Raw genomic sequence first — 17,585 nt, 5'->3', positions numbered from 1 at the left:
CTACTCCATTTGTTCTACTCCATCTTCATATGTCCTTTTTCTCTTTATGCCTTGTATTGAAGTCATTATACCCAACTCTGTAAAGCATTCATTCTATTCTATCTCTCTGCAAAGCATTTTGTAATACTCTGTACGATGGATACTATATAAAAATAAATTATATTGTATTATAAAACTATTCTCAAAGCGCAAACTTTGAAAATTACACTGGGTTGCGAGGGGGTTAATATGGTGTTTTAAGTATACGAACTCCAGATGAATAGCAACTTTTGCATTTGGGACTTCCTTATAAAATAAATCACCTTATGTCAGTGGAGTTTTTGTTTTTAATTTATTGCTTGCTTACTTTATCAGCTCATTATTATTACATTTCAAGGGCAGATAAATGCCATGACTTTTCTGACCTTATGTCTTGGATAGCAGAACTTCTGTCCCTTTTTTTCCCCCATATTTTTAGAGAGGTCACCAGCAAGATAATAAATTCTCCATTTTTCATGCCAATAGCCACCATGTCCCCCTCAGGGCTGTAAGAAACAGTCCGAGCTGCATGTCCTAAACTGACTTTGTTCAGCATCTTCTGTGAGAAAATAAAAACCAGGAAAAGAGGAGTAAATGTTTCTATTTATGCATGTTCCAAAATAATCCATAACCACCAGTTTCTCATTAACATTCAATGGATACTTTATTATGCAAAACATAGTGTCACAACCACTATACTAGCTTAGTTTCTCAGACTATGGTAAGAAAAACTATTTTAAATCCCCATTATTGAATAAATCTTGGATTCTTTTTTGCTAGAAGTATAGCTGCTTAGTACTATTAACTTTACATCTACCTTTTCAGCAATGTCCCAGAGTCTCACTGTCCCATCTTCTGCAGCAGAAAGGAAAAAATCTCTTGAAGGATGTGTAGCCAGTCCCCAGATAGGTCCGTCCATATGACCATTAATTAGAATATTACATGCTGCATTTTTCTCTCCAACTTCAATTATTTCAGCATTCCTTGTCCCAACAAGAATTTTCCCCTGAGACAATGGTGAAAGAATTACTACTGTAATAATATATTAACTAATACTTATAAATAGTAACAAATGAACCATGGTTATAATTCCATCAAGAAGGGCTGCTGAAATCAAATACGGATTACATTTTGTTAATGAAGAGATCGGCATGTGAATCTTCTTATTGTCTGAATTTCTGTTCACTAGTCAGACATCAGATATAAAACTGAATTATTCTCTGCCTCCAAATTTAAAAGAATGTATTTGATTCAAGAGTTGTTATAATGGTCCGGGTTTTTAACACAGAAAGCAATCTTTCATTATTTTTTAATCAAGTTGTATACACAATATCATGCTAAAAGGCACTAGTATTTCCTTACGTGTATTTATGTGTGGACTGGAAAGTATGCTTTATGATAGATAATCTACAGCCACGGTAAGCCTTTAATTTAAGAACATTTTAAATTATAAATTGAAGTTAGATTCTTCATAACTCTTTAAAATTGACATCAACTTGTATTAATTATTCAAACTAACAACCATGAGAAAAAGATTCTGCAAAAATTCTTCTGTATATCAATTTGCTCTATAATAACCCAAGGATTGACAGCAATATATTAAAGAGAACATGCCTTACTTTGCCTCTACACACAGAACGAACACAGTCAGTCATCTGTCCTGTTTCCAATCTGAAGGCACGACATCGCTTCAGCTCCTGATCCCATAGTTTAACAGCCCCTCCTTCCTTTGATCTAATAAGATAGCAGCCAAAGACACTAAGTATGAAAGCTAGCTCGTATTTTAGTCAATTATAATATTTTGTTACTTAATGTAGTTTAACATCCCCCTCCTTCCCATTTTTATTCATTTAGCTTATTCCCTCCTAAGTAAACCCACTCCTAAAAAGCATGGAACTAAAATGACATTGGCTGCCATCGCACTCTTCACTGTTTGTGTGTTATATCCCTTTCCCCGACCCTGTCTCTGTCTTGTCTATTTAAATTGTGAGCTCTTCAGGGCAGGGACCCTCTACAACTCTGTACAGTGCCAAGCACAGTGAGGCACCATTCTTGATTGGCACTTAGGCACTAATGTAATAAACAAGATAAAGGCATTATAAGTTTATTCCTTAAAGATTCCATTAGCATTTGTATAGGAAAAATATTAATATGCAATATATACCAGTCTAAAAAAAATAAAATTCAGATTCTATATAAATAATTTTATTTATTAAATCCTAACAGTTTTTAAACCAAAGCAGATTTGTTTTTCTACTGTTTTAATCTCATCTTTCTAAAAACACATTGATTCTTTGATTTGAATGAATTATGTGTATTAATCTATAAAGATGACCAATTTTGCTGAAATCTCTGAATTACTGTACAGAGGAAAAATAAATCAAAGGCATAGTTAGATTACAGATTCTGTAATTCATATGGTGTGCCTCAATTTCCTGCACTGTAATGCTTCCCTGCTGTCGTGAAATGGCATTTAGAAAACTCTTCTGTCTAGTGACTAAAATCTCATGATGTGAAGAAAGGAGTGGATTTCCCAAACTACTGGTTTAGTACTATATGCTAAACACTACCTGTGAGCCATAACAGTCTAATCCTAAAACAAGGAGCGAGGGAAGGAAGGAAGAGGGAAGCAAAAGAAAATGCAAGAAAAGAAACTGAAGAGGAAAACTGAAAGAGAAGCAATGGGGAAGGTGTTGATGGGGAAATAGGAAACAGAATAAGATTTGTAGCATGTATTTTTAATTATTATTATTATTATTATTTATTCAGTGCCTTCAATGTTCTAGATGCTTCACAGAACAAGTAAAAGATATGGTCCCTGTTCTGTAGGCATAAGATGATAAACAATGGGGATGAGGAGATGGCAGGAAAAAGGCCAGATTCTCCATTACTCCCTTCTTGTACTGGGTGCAGAAAACAAGATCAGTGGGGACTAACTTATTTTTGTGTCTCCATAATTTTGGCCCAGAATAAGGGCCTTCCCAGCTCTAAACACAACTCAGAGCAGCCAAACACAGCCTCTTAGAGCAGAACTGAGACACCGGAGTAGAGCAATAACATTGTGTGGTTATTTTGATAGGCTGTGCATGCTCTGTGGAGGTTAATTTTAATGATGTATTTTAGCTATAAGTGTTACTAGACCAAAGCATTGCATTACATTTCTGCTAAATGATTCAACTACTTATCATGAGGAACTGCTATTTTTCAACAGATATAAATATTGATGTGTAAGTATGCAGGCTTCCATTACTCTTAAAAGTGGTCTCATAGCATATCTTCAAAATTCTGTGTGATCAAAGCATCAGCCAAGTATGCAAATATATTGTATACATCAAGTTCCCTTAGGTGGTCATCCATACATAGTCTGTATTTGATTTGTAAGACAGTTGGAGTCTCAAAATGCAATTCAGGGAACAAGAGGAGGAGATCTGCCTTTTAGTACTTTTGATCTACATTAAATGCCAAAACACACACATTTACAAAATACTTTTGTCACCATTTTTTCAGGAAAACTGGTATGTCCTAGTGATTTCCATTATCAAACATACTACAAACTTGTATGTCTTTGTGTTTTTAAGTAGTCTGTATAATTACATTAAAATGTGCAATGTGTTTTAAGATTCTTCAGAATAGAAGACAATGTACAGCAGTTATGAGTTGATTTTAGTTTTACCTTTTTCAATGTATTCATTGATTCTTTTGAACCCATGTGATAAGAATACCCTTTTGGCTTTGAGACACTCAATATTATATTAGAATGTCGAGAAATAAGTAGCAAATAAAAAGAACATATTAAAAGCAAAACATCTTTATAAATGCAAGACTATTATTTTAGGGAAATAATCATAAATTTGATGGAGTTTTGTATTTGGATGCAGTGTATGTTAAGAGCTATCTCCAAGGGAAAGGAAAAGGATCTCACCAAAATGAAAGGAAATATGTAGTGTTCTGCAATACTGAATCTTGCTGAGCTTTCAGTCTCATTAAATCTGCTGTGTGCTATTGGCATCTGCGAATGAGGCTAGAGGAGCAGAAGACAGCTCCCTCTCATGATCCTGCTTTCCTCTCTACTGCATCCCTTCTAATTCCAGCTCTGAAAGTGTAACAAGGGATTCGAAGAAAACTGGCACTGGTAATGAAAATAAAGGATCTTCTTTTTGAAATCTGATTAAGACAGACCCAAGGACCATGCTGTTGAATAGGCGCCCTTTAACCTCTCAAGTGTCTCATGAGTTTTTGTGACAAAGATATCTGTGTGAGAAAGGGGTGGTCAATTTATATTTCATGACAAAGGAAAACTGATAATTTCGTTATTACAGTTCAGGCTGGTATTTCCCCTCAGTGGTCCAGCAAGGGCCCCATTCCCCGGCTTTCACTGTATGTAATGCTCCCATTGTAAAACAGTGTTTATTTCTTTACTGTTTCAAAGCTATTTGTTTCCTAGTCAGTCTTAACCTTAATAATGAAAAATCATCATGAAATGTTTAAAATAGCTTGCATAGGTGTTTAAATAAAGTTACTGATGGTAATTACTGGAATTTCATGTTCCGAAGCATATTTGTACAGCATATAATATCTTAGTAAAACAAATTTGAATGATAAAAAGACTCACGGTCTTTCTTTGCCTCCTGTTACGATTAGACCATCTCTTAGTGTAGTGTACATTGTGAACACAGGCCCATTGTGAGCTTTGGCCACAATTCGTACCAATACATGATCTTTCCAAACACAAACATCTCCACTGATGGTACCTGTAAATGTCAAGTTATTCTGAAAAGGGGGGAAAATATACTTATAATTTGATTCTGAATAAGCCAAGAAGAAATACATTTAATTTTTGTAATAAATAAATAATAAGCAAATTCTACATTTTGGCCTAGATTGTGGCTTTATTAGTCATTGCTGTAAAAGTGGTGTTTGTAGAGGGATACAGACCAATGGCAGATCCCAGAGGCACTCTGTCTGCAGACGAAAAAGGCAGGCAGATAGCCTCCAAGTTAGAGGGTGAACACATAAAAGAGAATCAGTTGCTATGCACTTTTCAAGGCACATGCTTTTCTCCAGTCAATGTGGAAGAATGATAGAGCAAAGGTCATCCCTAGGCTGAGATGTCCAGCACTGCAGGAAGCATGAACACGCCCCTCCTGCACTGAGAAAGTGCAAGGTATGGAATTTAGGGACAGAGTTCTCGAGTCCATTCCACATCATCCCTTTGCACAACCATGGAAGAGCAGCCAGGAAATCAAGAGCAGTTAAGATACCATTTAGTATCATGTTTCACACAAAACCAGTAAGTCTGACTATTACTACTGTACTTCAAGCACAATGTTTGATGGAAATCATCTTCAGTGTCCAGGTATTAGGTACAGCACTTCCCTCAATGGAGCACAGAGATGGTCAGTTTAAAAAAGGAAAGAAGTAAGAATCTAACTCAATGGAACATAAACTATGATTTTCTTTAACTGTGCCTCCTGTTTTTGACAGGTAGTAAAGTTAAGCTTAACTACCTTAGGTATTCAGAAGCAATGATATTGAAAAATATTTAAACCAGTAACAACTAAATGCTTGAGAAGTACAAAATGTTTCTGTTAAGTAACTGCAGAATTCTTTACGTTTCAAATTATTTGTGATATTTAATACATAAGATATATCAATGCGGAAAAAATACATTCCCTTGATTGACTCCGCTGATTTTATCTGCAATTGGTTTCCCTTGAAGTCACATCTCTATCTAAGGCACTAATATCGCCTCCATTATCATAATATCTGAGCTCCTCACACTCTTTGATGATGATGATTGATGATGATATAATATGCATTGAAAACATTTAATTCCCAGGGATCCCGATTCACTTTCCAAGCTATTCATGGTATTTACATGACTCATTGCCACTCATTGAAATGTAGCTGATTCTGTGCAGGGAATGACACAGCTGTTTATCTATATACAGCAACATCACATAACATCAAATGCCTAAAAGTGAAGAAAAATATATCCAGTTGAAACTGCAGTGGGCATTTAGGCAGGATGGATTCATGGGAATGTGACCAGGAAACTGCTACTAAACACCATCCCTATGCTTGTGAAAAGTTGCCCATACTTTTAAAAAAATTACTTATTTATCTAGATTTGTATGGAAAAGTAAAGAGAGGCACTTATCCAACCTCCCCAAGCACCGTTGGTATAAATGACAAAAACAGAAATAAAATTGAAGTGCCAGCAGAAGACAAAACTTCCCCACAGGTTCATTGCTCTCAAACTTCAGCCTTAGATGCAGCTTGGGCCAACAACTACCGCTTGAACTGTGACACAAAGGTCAACTGACTCAGATTATACTGGACTAGAAGAGGGAAGCCTGTTCCAGAGCTAAGGGCCACTCAAGGAGAACACTCTACACATCAGCCTCCTCTTTTAAATCAAGGGAAATCCAGCTCAAACACATCTGCCAATTGCAACTGTGATAAAGAGGCAGTCTGTCCCAAGCCATTTAGGGCTTTAGAGGTCACAAACAACAATTTAAAGTCAGTCTGGAAACCAACAGGCAGCTAGAGTCGATCATACAGAACAGGTGTCATGTTCTGCCATTTAGAAGCACCAGTTAATAAGCAGGTTGGCATATGGTGCTATATCAAGTAAATTTAATAAATTAAGCTGGTGCACAATGTACAGCACACTGCAGTAATCCAGTCTTCAAGTGACAAATGGGTGGGTCCTGGTTTAGCATCTCGAAGAAATGGTCACAATCTCTTAGCAAGGCGCAGATCATTTTCATAGATTCCAAGGGCAGAAGAGATACTGTGATCATCTATTCTGACCTGTATACCAAAGGCCATAGGACTCCTTCAAACTAATTTCTTTTGAATTAGAGCATATCTTTTAAAAGAATCCACTATAATCCTTGGTACATTGTTGCCATGGGTAATTATCCTCAAAGAGCATTCCTGGACACTTTTGCTGTATGATCATCCCACAGCAGCTGGGGAATGCAACAATACACCCAGACTATGAACAAGAACCACCCCATGGCAGGCTCAAAACCTTAATAAAAGTGGAGAAGTTATTCTCTTAATTTCTTCTGGTTACCTCTTCCAATTTAACAACATCACCTCAGTCTTATCTGGAATGAACTTCAGCCAGCAAGTTCCTTTCAGAATTCCACATAAAAGTGCCTTAAGAGAAGAGGCACTACCTCCCTGTACCACCTTCTGTGAATCTTTAGGCAGGAGAGAACAGAGCCACCCTAGAACTTTGCTGGAGTCCACAGATAATTCTTCATGTTTAATGAACACAAGAGATGAGAATCTCAGGTTTTAGGTCTCAGCTGAAAGAGGGCATATTACTAGGGTGACCAGATAGCAACTGTGAAAAACAGGGACACGGGGTCAGGGGGATAATAGGCACCTATATAAGAATAAGTCCCCCAAAACGGGACTGTCCCTATAAAAATGGGACATCTGGTCACCCTACATATTACAATGACCTAATTATGCTGGGCGACTAAATATTGACTTGAAGGGAAAAGTGGTACCAACCGAAACACTAAACAACTTCCCATAGATGCTAGATTTCTCTTGGGGATCTCCCATCTAAGTACAGATCAGTCCTGATCCTGGTAAGATATGATGACCTCACAACCTGGGGTGGTATGGCTGTTTTTTATACCTTTTTGTAAACTTTCTACATTAAATGCATACTGCATATTGTGTCTTACTCCCCCAAAATTTGGATCTTATTCAGTTAAATTTTGTCTTGGAACAAGCACCGCTGGAAGATGGACATTTGTTACCCAAAGGTCAAATCTTCCTATCATTTTTTGTAAAATAATAAAACAGAATGGGACTAGATGGGAATATTTTTAGTAATCAAAAATCAATACATATGAAGTTTATGCAACACTGGGAGTATCTGAATTCATAACCTTTTTCTAAAGAGAATTCATTTAATTTTAATTAAGAATAAGCTCTAGAAATAATAAGTTTATATACTAATCAGCAGGTTGCAGCAATCTATTATGCAAACAGGCATTTATGGCAGAAGAGTTCAGGATAACTTATTTTACTACATATACAGACATGGAAGAATAAAATGTAAAAAGGATGTTTGTATGTATGCATTTTAAAAGAATTTGTTAAGGTACATACAGCTCCAAAAGCTACAGATAGCATGGTCTGCATCCGGGCATCTTCTATTGAACTCAGTAGCCCTTTTTTACTGAGAAGAGCTCTTCCAGCAAGGGTCCAGAACCTCACATGTTTTACTCCCACTGAAACAAACTGGGTATCTGAATCCGGTCTGAATTCTGCTACAAATATACGTTGGTTATGACCAGTTCTGCTGGCAATTTTGGCACCTGCAAAAAGAAAATGGAGAATTTGAATTAATCACAAATATATGTCTTCTCCCAACACAAGAATCCTTTACTCTGGAGCCTGATGAGTTATTCATCCCCACAATAGTCAAAAAAGTAGCTGAAACCCCAAGCTGTTCCTCCTATATAAATCCTGGAATGGCATATCTCCAATGCTTTAAACCCTAGAAAGCTATACACATATACAAACTACGTACCCAGCATAGGAAAAATGCCAGAATAGAGAAAGGTGGTGTGGGGGAGAAGAATGAAATGAGGACACAGATCAAGAAGAATCGACAGGGCTGCCGGGGCGGTGGGGGGGGGGAGTAAGGGTGGCAATTTGCCCCAGGCCCCACAGGGGCCCCCACAAGAATATAGTATTCTATAGCATTGCAATGTTTTTCATGGAAGGGGCCCCCAAAATTATTTTGCCCCAGGCCCCCTGAATCCTCTGGGCGGCCCTGAGAATCGAAGACTAAAAGACCTGATGACCAAGACAGCATCTGCTATGTCTATTTGTAGGCTGCAATCTTCAAAGAGGCCTAATGATCAGGGCCTTACTCCTAATGTATTTCAACGGAATTTGGGAGCCTAACTACCTTAGGTCCTCTGAAAATCCCAGCTCTAGCATCCAGTCAAAATATGCAGAGATTTCCAGGGAGCTGCTCCGCAGATTTTCGCCAAAGCTGCTCTATTTCTCTCTGTCCAAGATGAATAGAGTACATTCAACAAAATCAGTCTAAGACTCGAAGATGGTGCCTTTCCAGCCTATACATAGTTTTCAAAATTAGATGTTCTGACCCATTTGAAGATGGTTGTCTTAGATGCTTTGTTCTTACCTGCACAGCAGATGAACAAAGTATCTGACTACCTAAAGTACTTTGTCCTATCCAGGAAGCATTTGATGGCTCTGTAGCTATCCAGATGGAGCCATATAAACTCTTGAGGATGAGCAAGTTTAAGACAGTGGCATCTTGACTGAAATAGTAAGGAGAAACTTACTAGACAGGCCCTTACTAAACATACTACACAGGCTCTATCTTTGCCCATGGCCACACTCAACACTGCACCAGTTTCTACAGGGGCATGACTGGACACTAACCACATATGATGACACACATATAGTGAGGGGTCATTTTCATTACATCCACTCATCACTCCTATGGATTTCTCCTTCGTCAGCAAAGACCACCAGATGGGAAGGTGGCCTGTCATTGGGGAGTGTATCATGTTGGCACCCAGAGTTCAGGGCTCTGGTAGGGTTGCCAGGTGTCCAGTTTTAGACCGGAACGCCCAGTCGAAAACGAACCCTGGCGACTCCAGTCAGCACCGCTGACGGGGCTGCTAAAAGTCTGGTTGGCAGTGCAGCAGGTCTAAGGCAGGCTTCCTGCCTGCCCTGGTTCTGAGCAGCTCCCAGAAGCAGAGGCATGTCTGTCTCTAAGGTGCATGGATGGCGTTGGGGGCTCCGTGTGCAGCTCTCACCCCAAGTGCTGGCTCTGCAGCTCCCACTGACTGGGAACCGTGGCCAATGGGAGCTGCGGGGGTGGTGCCTGCAGGCATAGGAAGCACACAGAACCCCCTGGCCCCTCCACCTAGCAGCCAGACATGCCGGCGGCTTCCTGGGAGCGATGTGAAGCCAGGGCAGGCAGGAAGCCTGCTTTAGCCCTGCCGGGCCATGGACTGCGAGCCACCTGAGGTAAGCACTGCCCAGCCAGAGCCCACACCCCAACCCCCCGCCCCAGCTCGGAACCATCTCTTGCACCCTAATTTCCTCCCAGAGCCCACACCCTGCACACACTCCCACACCTCAACCCCCTGCCCCAGCCCTGAGCCCCCTCCTACACCCCAAACACCTCATTCCCAGTCCCAACCCAAAGCCCACAGCCCCAGCCCACACACCCTCCTGAACTCCAACCCGCTGCCCCAGCCCTGAGCCCCCTCTTTCACCCTGAACTCATCATAGAATCATAGACTATCAAGGTTGGGAGGGACCTCAGGAGGTCATTTAGTCCAACCCCCTGGTCAAAGCAGGACCAATTCCCAACTAAATCATCCCAGCCAGGGCTTTGTCTAGCCTGACCTTAAAAACCTCTAAGGAAGGGGATTCCACCACCTCCCTAGGTAACCCATTCCAGTATTTCACCACTCTCTGAGTGAGAAAGTTTTTTCCTAATATCCAACCTAAACCTCCCCCACTGCAACTTGAGACCATTACTCCTTGTTCTGTCATCTGCTACCACTTAGAACAGTCTAGGTCCGTCCTCTGTGGAACCCCCTTTCAGGTAGCTGAAAGCAGCTATCAAATCCCCCCTCATTCTTCTCTTCTGCAGACTAAACAATCCCAGTTCCTTCAGCCTCTCCTCATAAGTCATGTTCTCCAGCCCCCTAATCATTTTTGTTGCCCTCCGCTGGACTCTTTCCAATTTTTCCACATCCTTTTTGTAGTGTGGGGCCCAAAACTGGACACAGTACTCCAGATGAGGCTTCATCAATGTCGAATAGAGGGGAATGATCACATCCCTCGATCTGCTGGCAATGCCCCTACTTATACAGCCCATAATTTCTGGCCCCACCCCGGAGCCCGTACCTCCAGCCGGAGCCCTCACCCACTCCTACACTCCAATCCCTTGCCCCAGAACCTCGTGAAAGTGAGTGAGCGTGGGGGAGGTGAATGACAGAGGGAGAGGGCATAGAGTGAGCAGGAGGTGGGGCCTCAGAGAAGGGGTGGGGGCCTCAGGAAGTGGCGTGGCGGGGTGGGGCAAGGGTGTTCAGTTTTGTGCGATTAGAAAGTTGGCCTTAGGTTCTGGGTGCACCAGCAACTTTGCAGTCATGGTCTGAGTATGAACTTTCCAGTTGGGAAGGGGAGAGAGAGAAGGAGCAGGACAGAGCGGAAGAGAGGATGGGCAACAAAACCCAAGGTCCTGTGGCCTAAAACCTTGAACTCAGAGCAGAGATGCTATGAATGAGTGTTTACTCTACTTGGGCCTGTGATGTAATTTCAGAGATTATACAGGAGGAGCAGTTTAGGCATCACATTTCTGAGAGTTTCAGCTTGTTCTGTGGTCTTTGTGAGTGTCAATCAGTCAAGTCTCTAGAGGACTCCTGGGTATGAAAAGATTTATATTGAGCAGAAAGAAATAGATTCAGTACAAAACTGAATGAAACAAGGTTTACTTTCATTATGATAAATGGAGGTCAAGGGATTTTCTTATCCAATGTTTACAAGGATGATTCACTGGAAATACATTTGGCAATAGTTAAGCACATCTATCTCATTTTTAATTTGTATAGTATATGCTATGTGACATTTATTACAATCATTTTTTCAGTTGATAACCAAAATTTTTATGTTGCAATTTTGGTGTGTGTTCTTGATTGACTTAGGGGCAATATAAATGTATTGTATAAATACAAATGCTTTCCTACCTTCCTGCCACTTCCAAATGGTAATGGTGTGTTCAGGATCCAGCCCTACAGAGAGGAGAAGTTTGCCAGTGGCACTGAAACTGACTGAACAAACTCCCTTTGAATGGTAGCATCGCAGTACAGATAGTGTCTGTTTGTTCATTGCATCCCACACGTGGATAGAAGGAGCTGTAGCTAAATGAATATAATAAAATCATCAATTAATTATTATATACTTATAAACAAAGGCAACATTTTTGCTACTGAAAGCAAACTGAGGTTTTAACACTAGAAAAAAAAACATATATATATATATATATATATATATATATATATTTTTAACCAAAACAAGGGAAATGTTGGTCTCACCTTATAAACTGACTTTTTGCAAACAAGACCACCAGTCTGAACTGCATGCTTGTGGTTCAGTATTATATTGGTGCACATACCTTCACTCTCTGGTTGGTTGCTGGGCTTTTGAAACCCCAAAGAGCCCCTCATACAAGAGTCCTCTCTTGTTTTCAACCCGAGCTAAACTTTTCTTAGCTTGAAACAATAACTCAAAATCTGAGAACTTTGAAACATACCTTCTCTAATAGTATGTAACCTGTCACAGGTTTAATACCTGGGTGAGGCTTTCATACTGGTGGTTTCTGCAGAAAGTCAGTTTACAAGACAAAAACAAAATTTCCTTTTCTACAAGGTGCCCACCAGTTTGGAATGCAGGCTATATATCTAGCAGTATGCCAGCTGAACCACTGGTTGGCTTACTGAAGTAGAAGAACAAGAGGTGTGCATCTTGGTACGAGGCCTGGTCTACACTACGAGTTTATTTTGAATTTAGCAGTGTTAAACCGAATTAACGCTGCACCCGTCCACACAAAGAAGCCCTTTATTTCATTATAAAGGGCTCTTAATATTGATATTTGTACTCCTCCCGGATGAGGGTAGTAGTGCTGAAATCAGTATTGCCATTTCGGATTAGGGTTAGTGTGGCCGCAATTCGACGGTATTGGCCTCCAGGAGCTATCCCACAATGCACCATTGTGACCACTCTTAATATTGATATCTGTACTCCTCCCCGATGAGGGTAGTAGTGCTGAAATCAGTATTGCTATTTTGGATTAGGGTTAGCGTGGCCACAATTTGATGGTATTGGCCTCCGGGAGCTATCCCACAGTGCACCATTGTGACCGCTCGGGACAGCAATCTGAACTCGGATGCACTGGCCAGGTAGACAGGAAAAGCCCCACGAACTTTTGAATTTCATTTCCTATTTGCCCAGCATGGAGCACTGATCAGCACAGATGACCATGCAGTCCCAAAATCAAAAAAGAGCTCCAGCATGGACCGTACAGGAGATACTGAATCTGATCTCTGTATGAGGAGATGTATCCTTTCTATCAGAACTCCATTCCAATAGACAAAATGACAAAACATTTGAAAAAATCTCCAAGGCTATGATAGACAGAGGCCACAACAGGGACTTGACACAGTGCTGCGTGAAACTTAAGGAGCTGAGACAAGCGTACCAGAAAGCCAAAGAATGAAATGGACGCTCACGGAGGGAGGGGCGACTGACAACTGTAGCTATCCCACAGTTCCCGCACTCTCTGAAAACCATTTGAATTCTTGGCTGCGCTTCCAAAGCCTGAAGGGTCAAAAACATTGTCGTGGGTAGTTCAGGGTATATGTTGTCAGCCCCCCTCTCCCTCTGTGAAACCAAAGGGAAAAAAATAGTTTCTCGCCTTTTTTCAATGTCACCGTATGTCTACTGGATGCTGCTGGCAGACACGGTGCTGCAGCGCTACACAGCAGCACCCCCTACCTTCCCCTTCCTCATGGCAGACAGTGCAATAGGCTTGATAACTGTCCTCATCATCCTGTGAGTGCTCCTGGCTGGCCTCGGTGAGGTCAGCCGGGGGCGCCTGGGCAAAAATGGGAATGACTCCCAGTCATTCTTTTCTTTAAGTTTTGTCTCCTGGAGATTCACTCCTGCCTGGAATATCATAGCAACTGGAGGCTGCCCTGCCCTGCCCTGCCCTCCCCTCCCCTCTTTGATCTCTGCTTGCAGAGGCAATAAAGTCAGTGTTGTTTCTTATTCACGCATTCTTTATTACTTCATCACACAAGTGGGGGGAAGACTGCCATGGTAGCCCAGAAGGGGTGGAGGAGGAGGGAAGCAACGGGTGGGGTGGTTGCAGAGGCACCCCCTAGAATGGCATGCAGCTCATCATTTCTGTGGGATGTCTGAGGCTCTGACCCGGAGTGGCCGTTTGCCTCTTTGGTTCTTTAGGAGGCTTGCCTGATACTCTAGGCAGGACTGATTCTCTCTTTAGACAAAACTTAAAGAAGAGAATACCTGGGGAGTCATTCCCATTTTTGTCCATGGGCCCCCGGCCGACCTCACCAAGGCCGGCCAGGAGCACCCACGACAGCAGCAGACGGTAGAGTATGACTGGTAACCGTCATTGTCAACTTGCAAGGCAGCAGATGGTACAGTAGAGCTGGTAACTGTCTTTGCTAACTTGCAAAAGGCAAGGGGATGCTGCTGTGTAGCACTTCAGTACTGTGTCTGTTAGCAACATCCAGTAGACATACGGTGACAATGAAAAAAGGCTGAACGGGCTCCATGGTTGTTGTGCTATGGCATCTGCCAGGGCAATTCAGGGAAAAGGGCGCAAAATGATTGTCTGCCATTGCTTTCATGGAGGGAGGATTGTCTGACGACATTTACCCAGAATCACCCATGACACTGTTTTTGCCCCATCATGCATTGGTATCTCAACCCAGAATTCCAATGAGTGGGGGAGACTGTGGGAACTGTGGGATAGCTATGGGATAGCTACTCACAGTGCAATGACGCTGGCTTCGGTACATGGACGCACACCACTAGCCTCGGTACATGGACGCACACCGCCGAATTAATGTGTTTAGTGTGGCCGCGTGCACTTAACTTTATACAATCTGTTTCCAAAAATCGGGTTCTGTAAAATCGGAATAATCCCACAGTGTAGACATACCCTGAGTTACTTAGATTGTAAACTCTCTGGGGTAGGGATTGTCTTTCCACAATATGCATGTACATTATTAATCATGGTGATGATGATTATTTATGACTATGGTAGTGCCTAGAAGTCAGCGACTCATCGTACTAGGCATCACAGAGACAGTCCCTTCCAAAAGAGCATATAGTCTAAGCATGGCTTGCAATCTATGTATAGAGCCTGCTACAATGAGGCCCTAATCCTGACTAGGGCTTGGACTTTCAGAGGTGTGTAAGTGACTCAGCAGCACAAACCTGCTTGAAAAATCAGTAACAACCTTTGCAGAAGGAAGACAGAAGGACACTCCAACTCATGAAGAGGCCTGAAAAGAGTGGGTCCAGAAGGCTCTTTTTTGCTATGAAGATTTCCTTCATGCTGTTACACAGTCAGATTGGTTTAACAAAATAGAAACCCTCCTCCTGCTCCTTTTTTAAAAACTTATATAGCATAAAACAGGCAATCGAATTTGTGAAAATCCTGGGAAGATTCATTTGTTTGTATAGGCATCCAACTTCCTGAGCTAAGAAAACTACCTTGTCAAACCTCTCGTAGAACAAGTAGACAAGACCTTAGAACGTGTTGGAGACTGTTTTCAGGTGGACTAATTTCTGAGAGCACACTAATTCGCTCTCCTTAAGGCTAATAATAAACAGCAAGCAGCTGTACTGACTCTCAAAGTACTTTTGGAGCCTCTAGAGCTGACTGAAGTTTCAGAAGCCTGTTGTTGAGATAGAGCAGAATGTGCTGGTATGGGTGGGAACAATGCAAGGTAAAGTGTCAATTAAAAGTGCTCTTGACCCAGAACAAAGCAAATATTTTTGACGTGATGATGCAATATGTATATGCAGGTATGTGTTTTTTTGAAAGTGAGGATACCTGCAGGTTCAACTGCTGCTATCACTATCTGGGTTGTCTCTATTTTGAATTCCGTATATGGCACAAGGGGACTGAATGATGTCAGATCTACAAGTACACAGACACCCCTGGATCTCTTTGGCAAAATGATTGTGAACCTGTGCAAAACAATCAAAACTTTACATCTCACTCCTCTGTCTGGTAAGAGATGGAAAAGACAACAAATCTGTGAGAACTTGAAGAGCTTGGTACAGGGACACATAAAAAAAGGCCTATATTCTAAAATAAATGGTGATCAGTCTCTGCTTGACCTGGAATTATGGTGCAATGGCCTTCACTGACTAGAGGGTCCCGCCTTCTGTGTGGATATTAACAAGTAAAAGGGAATGGTAGCATGATCAAGTTTAGGGAACCACTGCAAAAGAACTTAGAAATCAAATAGATTTTGTCTAAACCTTTTCAATCTACTTTTGATCTTTTAGGAAGTCTGCATCTAGCACCTGCAGCTTAATGGTTCATGCCTTAGTAGTGCATAATACTATGGCTGAACACCTCAAAATGATATTTGGAACCAGCTCATTATTCTTTTTGTGCATTGTGTAAGAATTTTCTTTCATGGAAATAACCATTTGGTGACACCACAGTTACCAATGGTGCATTGCTGCTGGGCAGAACAAGCTTCTGGGATACCCCAGAATTATTTGACAAGCTTCTTTACCTCTTTGTGGAAAATGAAACAGATGCAGGGCTTTATCCTGGTCTTTGAACAGTCTTTTCTTCTTCAGCATCCTCCCTGGCAAAATCCTGGACTGCCCTAATCTTTACCTACATGACACCATGAGCTGAAAGTTTGTGGATCTCGGATGAAGAGAAGTCTGGATCATCTTCATCCAGGGTGACCAGGTGTCTGGTTTTCGACTGGAACACCCAGTCGAAAAGAGACCTTGGTTGCTCCGGTCATCCCCGCTGCGGCTCTAAGGCAGGCTGTGCCCCGGAAATGGGTTGCAGGTCCAGCTCCTAGGCATGGGGCTCCGCACACTGCCCCCGCCCTGAGCACAGGCTCTGCACTCTCACTGGCTGGGAACTAGCCAATGGGAGTGGGGGGGAGGTGGTGCCTACAGGGCAAGAGCAGCTTGCACGGAGCCTCCTGCACCGCCCCCTGCCTACTAGCACTGGATCTGCTGGCCACTTCTGGCATGCACGCAATTCGGTGTCAGGACAGGCAGGCAGCCTGCCTTAGCCCCCGCACCTGCTGTGCTGCTGACCGGGAGCCATGTGAGGTAATCTTGTGCCCCAACTCCCTACGCCGCCCTCAGCCCCCACCCTCCAAACCTGGAGCCCCATCTTGCATGCCAAAGCCCTCATCCCTGGCCCCACCCCAGAGCCCGCCCAGCCAGCCCAGAGCCCTCACCCCCTTGAACTGCAACTCCAAGCCCCAGCCCTCAGCCCCCACAAACCTGAAGCCCCCTCCTGCACCTCAAACCCCTCATCCCTGGCCCCAGCCCAGAGCCCGTACCCCCAGCCCAGAGCCCTCACCCCCTCCCACATCCCAACCCTCTGCCTCAACCCACAGCCCCCTCCTGCATTCCAAATCCCCGGCTCCATTCTGTAGCCTGGAGCCCCCTCCTGTACCCCAAAGCCCTCATCTCTGACCCCACCCCAGAGCCCATCCCCCAGTCCAGAGCTCTCACACCCCAACCCCTTCCCCAGCCCAGATCCCCCCCAAACCCAGAGCTCCATCCTGCACCCCAACCCCCTGCCTCAGCCCACAGCCCGCTCCCACAGTCTGAATCCCTTGGCCACACTCCCCAGCCTGGAGCCCCCCCTGCACCCCAAATCCCTCATCTCCAGCCCCGAGCCCTCACCCCTCCCACATCCTGACTCCCTGCCTCAACCTGAAGCCCCCTCC

The 17,585-nt window shown here is 42.7% G+C and overlaps 1 protein-coding gene across 4 annotated transcripts in view; it reads right to left on the bottom strand.

Annotated features, from left to right (window-relative positions):
• Window positions 1–17,585, bottom strand: part of EML5 (EMAP like 5) — a 303,194-nt gene that overhangs the window by 8,153 nt on the left and 277,456 nt on the right. For 3 of the 4 annotated variants that reach the window (XM_030558959.1, XM_030558962.1, XM_030558963.1), the window contains 6 exons: window positions 11,796–11,969; window positions 8,161–8,369; window positions 4,631–4,788; window positions 1,638–1,752; window positions 836–1,024; window positions 405–577 (listed from right to left, as the gene is read on the bottom strand). In XM_030558959.1, coding sequence (XP_030414819.1) covers window positions 405–577; window positions 836–1,024; window positions 1,638–1,752; window positions 4,631–4,788; window positions 8,161–8,369; window positions 11,796–11,969 — 1,018 coding nt within the window. The remainder of the gene's footprint in view (window positions 1–404; window positions 578–835; window positions 1,025–1,637; window positions 1,753–4,630; window positions 4,789–8,160; window positions 8,370–11,795; window positions 11,970–17,585) is intronic. The other variant, XM_030558960.1, reaches the window with a different exon arrangement.

Source organism: Gopherus evgoodei, chromosome 4 (genome assembly GCF_007399415.2).
Source record: "Gopherus evgoodei ecotype Sinaloan lineage chromosome 4, rGopEvg1_v1.p, whole genome shotgun sequence".
Classification (NCBI taxonomy): Eukaryota; Metazoa; Chordata; order Testudines; family Testudinidae; genus Gopherus; species Gopherus evgoodei.
This window is presented reverse-complemented; position numbering and strand designations above follow the sequence as displayed.